This window comes from Nilaparvata lugens, chromosome 14 (assembly GCF_014356525.2).
Source record: "Nilaparvata lugens isolate BPH chromosome 14, ASM1435652v1, whole genome shotgun sequence".
Taxonomy (NCBI): Eukaryota; Metazoa; Arthropoda; class Insecta; order Hemiptera; family Delphacidae; genus Nilaparvata; species Nilaparvata lugens.
In genome coordinates this window covers 7,240,211-7,255,500 of record NC_052517.1, presented here as the reverse complement: position 1 = coordinate 7,255,500, position 15,290 = coordinate 7,240,211, and the positions used below count along the sequence as shown (strand labels likewise).

At 36.2% G+C, this 15,290-nt stretch overlaps 2 protein-coding genes across 2 annotated transcripts; both read left to right on the top strand.

Moving 5' to 3' along the window:
• The first annotated feature begins 7,101 nt into the window (after window positions 1-7,101).
• LOC120354264 lies at window positions 7,102-10,548 on the top strand. The gene is made up of 2 exons (XM_039441157.1): window positions 7,102-7,263; window positions 10,243-10,548. The coding sequence occupies exons 1-2, from the start codon at window positions 7,207-7,209 to the stop codon at window positions 10,546-10,548; spliced, it is 363 nt and encodes a 120-aa protein (XP_039297091.1). The 5' UTR covers window positions 7,102-7,206.
• Window positions 10,538-13,570, top strand: LOC120354175. Its single transcript, XM_039440668.1, has 2 exons — window positions 10,538-10,886; window positions 12,938-13,570. The coding sequence occupies exons 1-2, from the start codon at window positions 10,692-10,694 to the stop codon at window positions 13,568-13,570; spliced, it is 828 nt and encodes a 275-aa protein (XP_039296602.1). The 5' UTR covers window positions 10,538-10,691.
• The last annotated feature ends 1,720 nt before the right edge of the window (window positions 13,571-15,290 follow it).

The window sequence follows — 15,290 nt, the reverse complement described above, 5'->3', positions numbered from 1 at the left end:
GCAAATATGCTGCCGCCAATCATCATTATGTTATTCCCTCAAATTATTCTCGTTTAAGAATGAGGCTTACAGTTCAATAAGCAAGGAAAGTTGTGTTAGTGTACCACACCAGATTTTTTTTTATGTTTTAGGTGTTTATTTACATAAAAATCTGGTGTGGCGCACCTCACAAACTTTCCTTGCCGTTATGAAAATTGATCACCTGACGCTAGTGTTCACGCGAATCTCAAGTCTACATTCAAAGATTTGAGCCAGCTGGTGACAGGGCAATAACGCTGGAGCACACATTAGGTCTGCTATCTCTTCATAGTGAATCATTTAATAGAATCCCCAATAATTTGCAATTGAATAATCACATTTTCTCGTATTTAAAGCTTATTTTCAATTTTAGGTGATAATGTTACTGAACGTTAATTGTAGAGATTTTCATGCTCAATCTACTCCACTCGATTTTTTTTGTTTAAATTGTATCTGAAGCCTGATAATTGGGAATCTAAAATCGAACTCTGCATTGATGAGGCGGAGCTCCCGAAGTTTTTACAGATATGGGACTTGTGGCAGTTGATAGAGCTTATCGATGACTATTTTGAGTATGAATTTGATTAAAATCGTTGGAGCCATTTTAGAGAAAATCGCGAAAAACCCTGTTTTTGACAACGTTTTCGCCATTTTAGACGCCATCTTGAATCGCATTTGATCGAAATTGTTCGTGTCGAATCCTTATAGTGTAAGGACCTTAAGTTCCGAATTTAAGTCATTCCGTTAATTTGGAGATGAGATATCGTGTACACAGACGCACATACACTCATACACACACACACCACACACACACACACACACACCACACACACACAAAACACACACCACACACACACACATACAGACCAACCCAAAACCACCTTTTGGACTCAGGGGACCTTGAAACGTATAGAAATTCGGGTACCCTAATTTTTTTCGGAAAGCAATACTTTCCTTACCTATGGTAATAGGGCAAGGAAAGTAATGAAACGTATAGAAAACATGAAATTAGGTACCTTAAATTTTTTTGGAAAGCAATACTTTCCTTACCTATGGTAATAGGCTATGGTATGGTTGTGTAAGTAGATCACATATTGTTCAAAACTATACCTCTATCTTCTCCTCCTTCTCCTCTTTCTCTCTCTTTACTCCTCTTTTTCTTCTACTTTCTTCTGTCCTTCTTCTTTGCCTACGGTGATGACGTCACGACGTAAACAATGTACGTGTGAATAGGAGCCATGTGTCACTCCCATTTGACCGATGGGCGCAATCGTTTATGTCCCCCCCTTCTCACCGAGCAAATAATCATCTGATAAAATCAGACCTTCGTCACTTTCATTTTCAAAGACCAACTCATGTGAGCGTCTACCCATTCTAGTGCCTGAAACCATCAATCTCTCTGAAATCCTTGAAACAAAGCTATACTTTCCACCTTATAAGTGAGCACCTGTTCTACATTGGTGTTGCTATCCTTGTCTGTCATTAGACAAAGCACATGGCTCTATCCTTTTTTACCTCCACATTTTTGCCAAATCGTTGGAGAGCTAGCTATCCTTGTCTGTCATTGGACAAAGCAGGTATAGTAAGGTCCACTATACTAGAAGCCTGTGAACAGTAGACCTCACGCATTATTCTCACCACAAGTACCTGATTGAAATTATAGACCTTATATGGAAATACAGCAATAGACTGGCTTCTCCACTCATCTGTGTAATCATTTGTCAGCTGATTTATGATGAATAATTCTATAGTCTGATTTTTACTCAATATTGGCGTATGAAGAGGCTCCTTTTTCATCCTTTTATATTATCCTTGAAATGCAAAATTTCCAAAAACCTTGTATATACGTCGATGCGCAATTAAAAAGGGATATACCTGTCAAATTTCATGAAATCTATTACCGCGTTTCGCCGTAGATGCGCAACATATAAACATTTAAACATTAAGAGAAATGCCAAACCGTCGACTTGAATCTTAGACCTCACTTCGCTCGGACAATTAAGCGATAGATTGTATTTTTCAATAATTTCATATTAATATTTTGTTAATTATAATTCTACATTGTTAAAAGACGATCTGGCACCAGGGCAAATCGAGAAAGAGATATCGCTATCGGCTTCGTTGAATGATAGACAAAGATAGCAATACCATTGCTAATCAAACACTGCCTTTATAACGTGGACCTCACTGTAGCGCTATCCTTTTCCACCTCCACATTGTTGCCAAATAGTTCAAGAATTACACTGTCAGCACGCTTTAGATGGAAAGCATAGATGTTATTTACAAGAAACACTGACAGACAACAAGTGAATCAAATATCGTATAACGATATGCATGACTTTGTATGATTTGCATGGCATGAGCAAATCTTCATTTTGTTATTATTTGAAAATATTCCTGTCATTTTGTCACCAGAAATTGGTCAATTGTGAACAGAAATCTGCAATTTTTTGCCAAGTAATGGCAAGATATTGGAGTAATACCTGACTATATTATAGTGCAAACATTATTATTTCCTATCCCCTACGTGTAGAAACCAGTTCTTTCCTTTATTATGGTACTAGCTTTCTATGTGGGCTATATTTTATATCTTGTAAGCTACTGTAGAATTATGTTTTGCGATATGCTGGTACTTTTGAGTATCGTACGCTATTCACACGTACATCGTATACAGTCAAATATAAAAGCGAAATGGCACTCACTCACTGACTCACTCACTCACTCACTCACTCACTCACTCGCAGAACTAAAAATCTACCGGATCAAAAGCGTTCAAATTTGGTAGGTATGTTCAGTTAGCCCTTTAAAAGGCGCACTAAGAACGAATTTAGAAAATTTCCAAAGATACGCCAAAAATCTGCATTTTTCCAGCGTTTCTTAGCGCTTTTTCAGCTTTATCGAGAACAAATGAACAGAAAATGTTCAAATTTAGTATAGAAGCTCAGCTAGGGTGTAATAATGCTGTGTTAGAAGGAATTTGCAATAACGTCAAAGATACGCCCAAATTAGCGTATTCCAGCGTTTTTTTTGGCTTTTTCTCAGATTTATCGAGAACAAATGAATAGAAATTGTTCAAATTTAGTACAGAAGCTAAGCTAGGGTGTAATAATGTTATGTTAGAAGGAATTTGAAATAACGCCAAGATACGCCCAAAATAAGCGTTTTTTTGCGTTTTCTCAGTTCTTTCATCAAGTGATAGACAGAAAATGTCCTAATTTTAGACGGAGGTTAGGTAGGGTCTAAAAATGTTGTATTGAGGTGACTTAATATTTCATCAAAGATACGCCCAAAATCAGTGTTTTTCTCAGCTTTTCTGCGTTTTCTCAGTACTTTGACTTTCTGGTGGAATGAAGCATGCTCAAATGAAAATGCAGGCGGGCGAAGCGAGCCCGCTGATCTCATTTCTGGGGGTCCAGGGGGCGGAGCCCCCTGGCTGGACGGATATGGCGAGCGAAGCGAGCCTGACGGCTAGTACTTAATAAAGAACTGGTTTCTACACGTAGGGGATAGGAAATAATAATGTTTGACGCATCATCACGTCTCAACTACTGGACTGATTAACTTGAATGTTAAATATATAATAGATATATAATATATAATATATATATATAATATTTAATAGATTCTTAATTAACCGAGGATGGTTCTAGGCCTATTTCAAACTCTTCAAGATTCTACTCGGTCAAGTTTTCAGTTTGTCAAGTTTTAAAATAAACCCTTACGAATCACGGCTTCCTGCTATTATAAATACATAAGAAGCTTCTAGCATTCACAGCTTAGTATTAAATATTCATACAATTAGATATTTCAAACGTATATATGTGGAAACATTAATGAGATGTTGAAGCAAAATTTGTGTTTTATCTTCTCATCAATCAATATTATTTTGTTTCTACAGCTTGTGTGACGTCACAGAAATAGCAATTTATTCTCCTATCATCAAGAATTTAGCATGAAATATTCTCACCATTGGATACAGTATTTCAAACTTATAATGTGGGAACATTCATGAAAAGTTGAAACAAAATATCTTTTCTATCAATATCTTGTTTGTACAGCTTGTGTAACGTCACAGAAAGAGCAATTCATTTCTCTATAGTGAAGTCCACGTTATAATGGCAGTGTTTGATTGGCAATGGTATTGCTATCCTTGTCTATTCCAACAAACTGATAGCGCATTCTCTTTCTCTCTTTGCTCAGTTGCCTTTTTCTACTTTTTCCCAGTCTACTTTTTACAAAGTATAATTAACAATAGTATAATTTCGCACCTAGGGCCGAAAATGAGATATTTCCGGCTCGAAATCGGTTTTTAAGTCCGAGGCCGTAGGCCGAGGACTAGAAAAGATTGAGAGCCGGAAATACATTTTGCCCATGGTGCGAACGCTATTTTTCGCCACACCAAAAAAAAACTTCCCATATATAAGAAATTAAAAGATAAATAAAATTCAAACAGCCTATTTTGATAGTTTGAATCTTGGTTATGACAACTTTCACTGTCATTAATTTCAATATTACTAATTATAATTTACAATAGTGACAAAATTTTTATACTATTAATATTTCGAATAATTATTTGAACTTTTATAGCTTGCGCTTTGCGCCTGGTGCAATATCTCATGGATAGATGGATGAATAGAATTTTCATTACTATTTTGAAATAATGTGATTAAAAAATTATATAATTGCATATTTCACAGTTTTGTCTCAAAATATATCTAAAAAATTGATTGAAATTTAAATTACGGTAACTAATATAAAAAATAGCTATAAAAGTCGAAATTCATTGACAAAAAAAAATGTCACTAACCGAGGTTCGAACCTAGATCATGTTTGTAATTCACCACTAGCTTTGAGTTCTGATGTACTACGCCTTTACGCTCTCGGCCATTGTATAATTTTGTTCAAAGAGCCTGTAGTCAGTAACGTATGTAGGCTACTATAGTGTAGGCCTATAGCGGCAAACTTGAAGCCGGTTTGCCGGCATTTTCACAACAAAATATTGCTCTGAAAATAGTTAAATCATAGAGAAAAATTCGAAGATTCAATCTTGAGTGGGCCTAATGTTTTCTCTATATGGTTTGATATTGAAAAAGATTATCTAAAAGTTTAATAATGAATTACAGAAAAATTACTAGGAATTTTTCAGTCAAGGCTGAGTTTCACCAGTAGGCTTACCTTAAACTTTAGATCTCTGCTGTATTTTCCTATTATTATTGTTGATTGTATTGCTTTAAGAAGTGGAATTCGATTATAAAAAAGAAACAATTATTACTCTACCTCACTTTTAAATATTGATACAATTATTGTACTTTGATTTCAAATTCGATTCTTCACTTTTAAAGACTTGCGATACTTACCTTTCTGACAATGGACATGCAGCCAACATTATATTGTTGAGGCTATGGAGATATCATCGTATTCTATTGTTTGATATCAAAAACACAATAATAAATATTAAATTATGAAACAGTAATTCATAAAATATATTATAGACATGATACCGCGATTCACGATACATAATTATATAGATTATTACAGTCGTTATGAGATTATCTCTATGATTTTTGTGAGATCGGACACGATCAGCTGTTATTCAAGGTCATTTTACAGCCCTAGGGCCGTAAGTTTTACCGGCCTGGTCGGAAAACAATCACTTTCGGCCTCCATATGACGCACGTAAACCAGCTCATTACATCCAAGTGTGGCGAAAAATATTTTTCATATTAATTATGAAATTATTGAAAAATATAATTTCGTGCTTAATGACAAATAATTGATTATTTTGAACGAGAATGAACAGTTAATATTACATCAATAAATCTGTATCAGCAACTGTCTATAGATGGCATTGACATGACAGATGATCGGCAACGTTGTTCTGCTATCTTTCTCCACTGCCATTATAACGTGGACCTCATTTTAGCATTAACCTTCCTGTAGTCGCGCCCTACTCAATCACACGAGCAGTCGCGTGTTGTATTTTGTACCACATCCAATTATCCAAGTGTTGTGTACTCTGTTTACTGTCAAAACATATTAATTAATTGTATAATTACTTTTTCCATCCTCTTGGATTATTTTACGCCTATGAACATTTGGATGATTACCATTTCATAGCCCGATAAGGTACATCAAGCTGAGCCATCAATTCTGTGTTATTGGTTCGTTTACAGTTCCTGTATACAGTCTTTCACTATCTTATGCACTGTCGCGAATAAATGGCACCTAAAGACTGAACCATTGCTCGGTTGATACTGCAACTCAGTGGAGTGATGGGGGGAAAGTTTTGGAATGCATAGGTGACTCATTCACTGACACCACCCCATTCAATAGTTTTGTGCAGCAAAACTGACACTGTTGTACTTTTTACAACAGCGCGACTGTCGGAAGGTTAAGCATTCTCATCAAATATTCTCACAATAACATATTTCAAACGTACACTGTGGAAAAATTAAGTTGAGACAAAATTTGGATTTTTTATCTTCTCATCAATCAATATCTTGTTTGTACAGCTGTGTGACATCACAGAAATAGCAATTTTTCATGTGAAATGCGTCCTGAAATGGCTTTAATGATATTCATTTTCAGTAGTTAAATTCACTCCAAACAGACAGCGTTGTTTGTATTGGGAAACATTGATAAAACACAAGCAAAAATCTGACAGCTTGGAGTGAATCTCACTACAGACATTTTCACAACAGTCTGTCACCATTGTTTGTATGGGAGGCATTGATGTTAATCATAGGAAATACTGACAGATTTGAGTGAATTTCCCTATTGAAAATAGACATCATTCTATACTCTTGGCAAAACAGCATATATAAATTAAGAGAATTGTATTATCTTGCTTCAGCGTTATTCCTAAAGCAGATCTGTGTTGAAACATTGTCTTTGTTAGGTGGATTTTAAGGATTTTTATTATGTATTTTGACCTAATTATGATTTTATTATGTATTGTAATTTTATAATATATTTTGTGACGTAGCCTTATGTACTACTGTATCGCCAGGCTGAATGAATTGATTGATTGATTGATTGATTGGATGCAACATTAGTACACATTATTACAGCTCAACTCTTCACTTTAGCTCAAACTTTGTAAACTTTAGTAAAACTTGAATCTTGGAACCTCTTTTCGAATTAGAAACTTGGATTTGAATCTTTACTTGCAACTGGAAAACTTGGGAAATGAAAGTTCTATTCTATTTTAAAGCATCTGCTTTTCTTATCTTATATGGATTTATGGTGAGTTTTCTTAAATAAAAAAATTTTTTCGGATTGGTTTTATCACCAAAGTGTTTAGAATCAACCAAACTAAGATGTTCGAGAGAATCGTCTCATTTCGACCACGACTCTTTTCATGATTTTTTCAACTTCAAAAACTTGAAACATACATTTTTCGGGGACAATTTTTCACTTTCCACCCTGTATATATATTCACAATGGACAAACACTAGTATTATTGGAACAGTGTTGTAGGATATTTCCAAAGCTTCAAAATGACATCTGGTTGGAGGCTGTGAGTCCATATTTTACGGCTGGAGCGTCAACGGAAAAAGAGTAAACAGTACTGTTGGCAGCGGAAAACACGCTTTTCCACCAAATGTGAAAACCGTGTAACTTATGACTTGAAAGTATAGACTTGGGAATAGTATCAATCTCTTTGTAAAGATGTGTAGGAAGAGATTATCCATGATGGCAATATCAAAAATGTTTGTCATCATGAAAAAAACAAGATGGCGGCAAAAATATGTCGATTTTTAAGAAATCGTCTGTAATTCTAAAGCTGCGTTTACACCGGAGTTGATAACACGAGTTATTAACAAAAAGTTATTAACTTGACTGCTGAATCGTAAAAAAATTCTCTTGACAAAAGTTAATAACTCATGTTTCTAACAGAAAATTCCTTGTTATTAACAAGATCTTGTTATCAATATAATTGACTTCCATATGATTTCATTTAACGAGACTATTCATAATATATAACAGCCGGAATAAAAAGCAAAAAATTGTCTTCAAATTTGAATTGAAACATGTGTGTGATCATTAAAATAATTATCTTCATCTGATCTAATGTGAATAATGCGTTAACACCAGAGTTCAAAACAAAAGTTTTCAACATAAGTTAATAACATTTTCTCTTGGCTGCTAGTTTTGTTATCAACAAAAGTTGATAGCTTTGTCACCTGTCTTGTCTGCAGCTGTAGTTATTAGGGAACAGCTGTAGTTGTAGGGTAGGGATGCTGGGCGAGGGGGTTGCGGGGAAGTAAGAAACCTGTTATTAACAAAAGTTACCGACTCTCGATGGATAACATAAATCTTGTTAATAACAAGGAATTTTCTGTTGAAAACACGAGTTATCAACTTTTTTCAAGAGAATTTTTTGTCGATTCAGTCAAGTTGACAACTTTTTATTAATAACTCATGTTATCAACTCCGGTGTGAGCGCAACTCTACATGATGTTATTAACTTTTGTAAAACATCAATTGATAACAAAAATGTTAAAAACTTGTGTTATTAACTCCGATGTAAATGCAGCTTAATAATGTCCAGGATATCAATACAGCCATATGGAATCTCCAAAGTAATCATACTACAATATCCGAAACATCTATCTAATTCCAACAACTTTTACTATGGTGAATATAACTTCAAACTTTTGAAATCAGATTTTTTGTGGACAAAATTAAGTCACAGAGGCAAAGCTATGTGACGCATACTGTGCATAAATAGTTATTTGTATATCTAGAGTGAAAAGTACGGATTTTTTCTCCCTGAGGCAAAAGTTTGAAGCCCGAGGCGAAGACGAGGGCAACAATTTTTCTGAGGGAGAAAATAGCTATTTATGTATTAAGAGTGTAATGCCCGACTTTATCGCTCGTGCAAAACAGTTATCACATGACGCAAAGCGTGATAATTTTGCAAGAGCGATAAAGAAGCATTACGCGCAAATTACATACATAATTTTTTCTACAACTGCCCAACCCTGTTAAATTACTTATATCGGCGGTGTTACAATTACCGACTTTTTAGGCTAAGATCTTACTTTTTGGCGAGCTGCTTACAATCAGCTGATTAGGAAGCATAAAGAAACTCTTCTGTGCATGCCCAAATGATTTGGGAGCGTAAAGTAAATCTACTGCGCATGCGCGGATGGTTAGCGAGCAAAAAAGTAGATTCTCCTCAGAAATAAGCTGTTTTACGAGGAGAATTGAGTGTGTAAATTCTTTCCTTACGCACAGTTGTAGAAAAAACATTTGTCACTCATGATGTACACAACATTTTTCCTCCACCAACATTTTTATAAAAACCGCAAATAAAATAATTTTTAAAAACTTACGTGGCCAGTAAAATGTGTTACAACATAACTTGAAAATTAAACAGCTATCTTGTAATCACACAGTTCACTGCCCACAGCGCTATCTGTCGGCAAAAGTTGTATCCCCGTTTCAAATTTGATCAGTTAATGAGGAATATTCGTTGGTCTGTTGGTGTTGGAATAACATGGAATGTAGAAAAAATGTATACATTTTTATAGTATTTATTTATTTATTTATTAGAACAGTCACAAACACGATATTTGGAAAGAGAAACAGGCAAATGCCCAAAACTTCTTCAATTCCTTGATTTTGACACATAAATAGTCCAAAGTGAGGTTAAGTTTAAAATTTCTGTTTTCACCAAAGATTAACACTCAGAGAATACGTATTCGAGATATGACTGATGAATTTTGAATTTCGAAGGGTTGATAAGAGCCGGAAATAACACTGAACAATCCGGAAGTTTCAATAATATTAAAATAAACTTGAAAATTTTGAGCAGAAAAATCGATATAAAGTATACTGTATATGTAAGGCAGTATACTGATATAAAGTTTGCAATAATTTTAGCATGAAACATAATATTATATTTCATATATTGATCAAATATCTGGTTGAGGTATTTAATTTAGTTGCTTTAATAACTACTCTATATGCTTCCTCATCTAAGCTTAGACCTCCCAACCTATTTCAAATGTGAGTTTTTGAAATAGAGATGCTTCCCATGTTATTTGAATGGAGTTACTTTTACGCTCTAGGGAGTTTTTCTGTTTTTTCCTACCGAGAGCGAAAAAGTAACACTTTAGTATTATGTTTCAGGGAGTAAAGTAGGCTCTTCGGACAGTAGGTGGAGGAAAATAATCTTAATCCATATATTATTAATCATTTTTCTTTTCTTTTCAGCCAGGCACCAATTCTAACACAGATGGAGTTGCACCCAGTGCCGACTACCCTTACATCATAAATGAAGTTAATGCTGCGGAAGATAGTTGGCAAAATATTGCCCAAAGAATCTCCTGGCTCAGAGATGCTGACGTCAACACACTTTTCGAAGTATATAAAAGCCTCACTAACAGTAATGATCCAGATGTCTCGAAGTTTCTGTACACAATGCTGATACAACATTCTCTTGCTCGAGTGGTTTTGACAAGTCTGAAATTAAACCAGGCAAATAGCAAACTTCTGAAGAAGCTGTCAAAGTACAGCTAGAGATAAACAAGTCCAGGGTACTGAATGACAGAAAAGGTCTAGACTTGACGCAACCCATCACAGATAAACCAACTATCGAACAAAACCAAATTGAGACGATTTTGAAGAGTATAGTGGACAGCTTGAAACATAGATTGCCTGAGATGGAACTGGTTGACCAACTCAAATACATAATCCACACCACAGCCATGGAATATATCTCGTTAAGTTTGGTGGACACGCATGTCTCAGGTTTTCTGTCGCGATTGTTTGGCCTGTTTGATCAGGGAAAAATGTACAGTAAAAATAACTCGTATTATGACGTTATGATGAAGTTTCGACCATCAAAGGAATCCCTGGTAAGCAGCTGTACAGTCCGGTAGCTTTAATAGTTATTATAAAACGAAAATCCCAGTTGAATGTTGTAAATCAACCGGAAGACTCCTGCTATTGCAAATATTGACATCTGGGGCCTGTTTCATAAACATTTAGAAGTCCTGTAATACAGGAACAGCTGATTTTATCGGCTATATTGAACATGTAATTGGAATGGTGATTCTCCTGTATTACAGGACTTGTAACTTTTATGAAACAGGCCCCAGGGTGAACAGCTAGATGGAAATTCGATGAGCTCTACTATTCAAAATTATTTGTCAGCCCGGGAATCGAACCCCGTACCTCCCAATTGCCAGTAGGGAATGCTTCATCTGTATCCGGCTTCCATCCGTATCCTGTAGCATTGCCTATCAGCGGAGGGCCACTACACTACAATACTACCCGTTCAGAAACATACAATATTTTTGGAAATGTATCTTTCCATGAGCAACAGATGCTCGTCTGTATCTTTTCAAAAGCTACAAGCTCTCATTCATTTATAGAATTACTGTGTATCGGGAGCTTCCTTCTAGGAAGTTTCCATTCCACCATCAGAAAAGATACTCAAGGAGCTTTAATGTATCTTTCCATAAGCAACAGATGCTCTTCTGTATCTTCACAAAAGCAACATCTTGCATCAGAAAAGATAAACAAGGTTCTTTGATATATCTTTCCATAAGCAACCGATACTCTTCTGTATCAAATCAAAAACAACGTTTTGCATCCGAAAATATACACAAGGAGCTTTAATGTATCTTCCCATAAGCAGCCCCCTGTGGGTTGGGGGAGCTTTGAGTCGATCATTGTACTCAAGAATGTGTTGAAAACCAGAATTCACCCACAGTATCCATGCTTGTCGTAGGAGGCGACTAAAATGGACCTCAAGGCAACTCCAAAAGTTGCCTTGCCTTTAAACCCGCGGGTTCTGCCCCATCAGGGCAGTTTTGGAGGGGCAAAAGGAAAACCCAAGAAACCTGAGATGGGTGAAACTCCAGGCACACATGTAGGTCAAGAGGCTGAATTGTGGGTAACCGGGTGCCCCAGAGGCAATTTGGCGACCCCTCCTTCAGCAGAAGGACCTATAAAGAAGCCAGGAGTGAAACTCACGTACATCACGATTTTGTGGGTGAAGAGACCAAAACTCACCACTGCTCGAAGAAGGACGGCCATTTAGGCAAAACTTTTCGGGAGAGGTGAGGCTCCTGACCATTCCATTGGGGCAAAAAGAAAAACCCAAGAGACCAGAGAAGGGTGAAACTCCAGGCCCAAATGTGGGTCAAGATGCTGAGTCGAGGGTGGCTGGCGCTGGGCGCCCTAGAGGCAGTTTGGCATCCTCTCTCTCAGCGGAAGGACCTACATAAAGACCAGGAGTGGAACTCACGTAGGTCACGAGTTTTGGGTGGAGTGACCAAACCTCACCAATGCTCAAAGAAGGACGGCCATTTAGACAAAACTTCTTGGGAGAGGTGAGGCTTCTGACCCTGCGAAGTTTCGGAGAGGCAAAAAGAGAAAACCCAAGAGACCAGAGATGAGTGAAACTCCAGGCAAAAATGTGGGTCAAGAGGCTGAGTCAAGGTTGGCCGGGCGCCCTGGAGGCAACTTGGCCACCCCTTTATCAGCGGTAGGGCCTTCAAAGTAGGCCAGGAGTGGAACTTACATAGGTCACGAGGACTAATCAGTCTGAAGAGACTTCCAAGCGTATCATACTGGATTGCAACAAGAAACCGGGTGATGAATGGGATGTTAGCATAGGGAAAAACTCCTGGTTCTTGTAAAGAACACAAGTATTGGTTTGCCTAACTAACATACTACTTGGGAGCACAATAAGCTTCGGTTGACGTGTGGGGTTCTTTGAACATTTGGATCCTTGAATTCGTCCCTTCAAAAACAATAAACAATAAACAATTACATAAGCAACAGATGCTCTTCATGAGCAAAGAGCTTTTTGGAGTCTCGTCCTTTTAGCAAAACATAGCTGACATTCGTTCAACATGCTCTTTCGATTGTTGGTGACATTATTTGTTACATGTTTCAGATGGATCCCTATGTTGAAGGCAAAGATGGTGCAGTCAATCTGATGCAGAAATATTTCCAGAATATTGATCCTTTTGTCGATAATTTTCTCAGACAAGCCCCCAGAAACAAGCAACAAATACATTTCCAAAATCAATTGCTAGTAAACCATTGCATCCTGAAAAAATTGATCAATGAATTGTCACTCATAGAACATAAAGATGTCTACTATGCTGCACTGAAGTTAAAACTGGACAATTTTGAACGAAAATTGGATAAAATGTCAGGAAAATTTTTCGAATACACAGTTTATCATAGTCGTGGTTTCCAATCTTCACTGAAATCCATGGTTGATTTTGAGAATGATCCAGTGTTTTCTGGAATACCAAAATCAAGAAGCTATAAACAGATTAAGGGATCCGAGGGGTCTGTTGGAAGGGTGTTGGCAATGTGGATATCACAGGAAATTGTGCTGGCAATAATTGATGATGTAGACATGTTCACAGCCATCAACCAGTGTTTCTCTCACATAGAAAAAGTGGACTCTGGTGATGGTAGTTTCTGTAATGGTTTTGTGGCAGATGGTTGTTCCATTTTGGATAGAATGGGTTGTAAGGGTTGTTTCATACCGGTGTTCCAAAAAATGAATGAATAAATGGATAAAACCACTTCACTGGCATGAGTAATTTCTTAAGGGTAACCGTCAAATGAGACGGTTTTGGTAGAGAGTTAGTGGGGAGGATATTTTTAATATTCTTCCCAAAGAATGGACATTGATATGTCCAAAGCTCCGCCAATTTATGTAGATGCATAACAATATGATTATTATCTATAGTTATTATATTACAAATTGCTTTTTCATATCATATACAGTTCAATAGTTATTTTCTTAGTCTATATTATGTAAATTCATCTATAACTTTGCTGTATTGTAAGCTATTGTATATAAGTGTATAAGCCAGTATATATTGTAATCTACATAAATAAAGTACTCAATCAATCAATCAAATGGAAACGTATTCAACCAATCCGTTCGGCCGTTGGATCGGACGAATCTGCCGGCCGTTAATTCGGCCGAATATGGTCGTCCATTGGAACCGTTTACGTCTAGTTAAGTAGTTGGCTGAACTATTGAATATTGAATAAATATTGAATCAACTACTATCATAGCCACAAAAAATTTTCATAAACAATGGTTATATTGAGATTTTGAAAATTGAATGAACAAGTATCTACTAAATTAGTTATTCATTACAATAATCTTACCTTCCGATCCTACTTGTTCAGCAATCTTTGTCAACAGATTCCTTTGAACATCACGACAATGATATCTTTTGTCTCGCATATCTCACAAAGGAAATTGTTCATCTCAAGTAAGAAATAATTTCGTACAGAGTGTAACTCTACTAGTGAAAACCGGGCGTATATCACATTACTAAAATCAGATTTCATTGAGATTAGTTGGAAACGACGTCACAAAGCTTCGACCAATCACAGACAAGCTGGAGCTCTACTCCCACTTTTAATACCTTCTCATTGGCTGACGCGTAAACGTCACTGCTCTGTAGCTGCCATTTTGTTTGACCAACCTTCCAATAGGAAACTTGCTCATGAGCTATTGTAATTGATAAATGTGCTGATTTTGACATCCGGAAAACTCCTGTAAGGTATTTATTATTGCAGTAATTAGGTGCATACAGATATACGCGCCGCGAACATGAGCAATTCACTTTTAATCAGCTGACTATATCTGTATTCCTACAGAAACGGTAAGATACAGGTATAAAAAGCTTGGCATCAGCTGATTAAAAGTGAATTGCTCATGTTTGCGGCGCGTATATCTGTACGTACCTTTTGATTAGCATTGCTGTTGCTATTCTTGTCTATCATTCCACAAAGCAGGGAGCGCTATCCTTTTCTAACTCCGCCACGTAGCCAGATGAATTTCAAAAATGGAGAAATATAATTTGATTGACAAAATATTCTATTTCAATTATAGTTCTATCATTGAAAATATATTCTCTTGACGAATAATATATTTGTTTTGAAAAATATATTTTCCAATGATTCAATAATAAATTTCATTATTAAATATATAGGAGATCAACGTTGCCGATCCTCGTCTTGTCAATGCCTTCTATAGACGATAGCTAATACAGGTTTATTGATGTAATATTAACTGTTCATTCTCGTTTAAAATAATCTATTTTATTTTATTAAGCGAGAATTTCTATTTTTCAATAATTTCATAATGAATTTTAATGATTAAGATGTAATATTTTGTTAATTTACTATTAATTCTACATTGTTGAAAGACGATCTGGCAACGTGGCGGAGCTAGAAAAGGATAGCGCTCCCTGCTTTGTGGAATGATA

Coding starts and splice junctions, on each gene's coding strand:
- LOC120354264 (XM_039441157.1), top strand. CDS start 7,207: ATGAAAGTTCTATTCTATTTTAAAGCATCTGCTTTTCTTATCTTATAT. Junction 7,264..10,242: donor TTATCTTATATGGATTTATG/GTGAGTTTTCTT, acceptor TTTTCTTTTCAG/CCAGGCACCAATTCTAACAC.
- LOC120354175 (XM_039440668.1), top strand. CDS start 10,692: ATGGAACTGGTTGACCAACTCAAATACATAATCCACACCACAGCCATG. Junction 10,887..12,937: donor GACCATCAAAGGAATCCCTG/GTAAGCAGCTGT, acceptor TACATGTTTCAG/ATGGATCCCTATGTTGAAGG.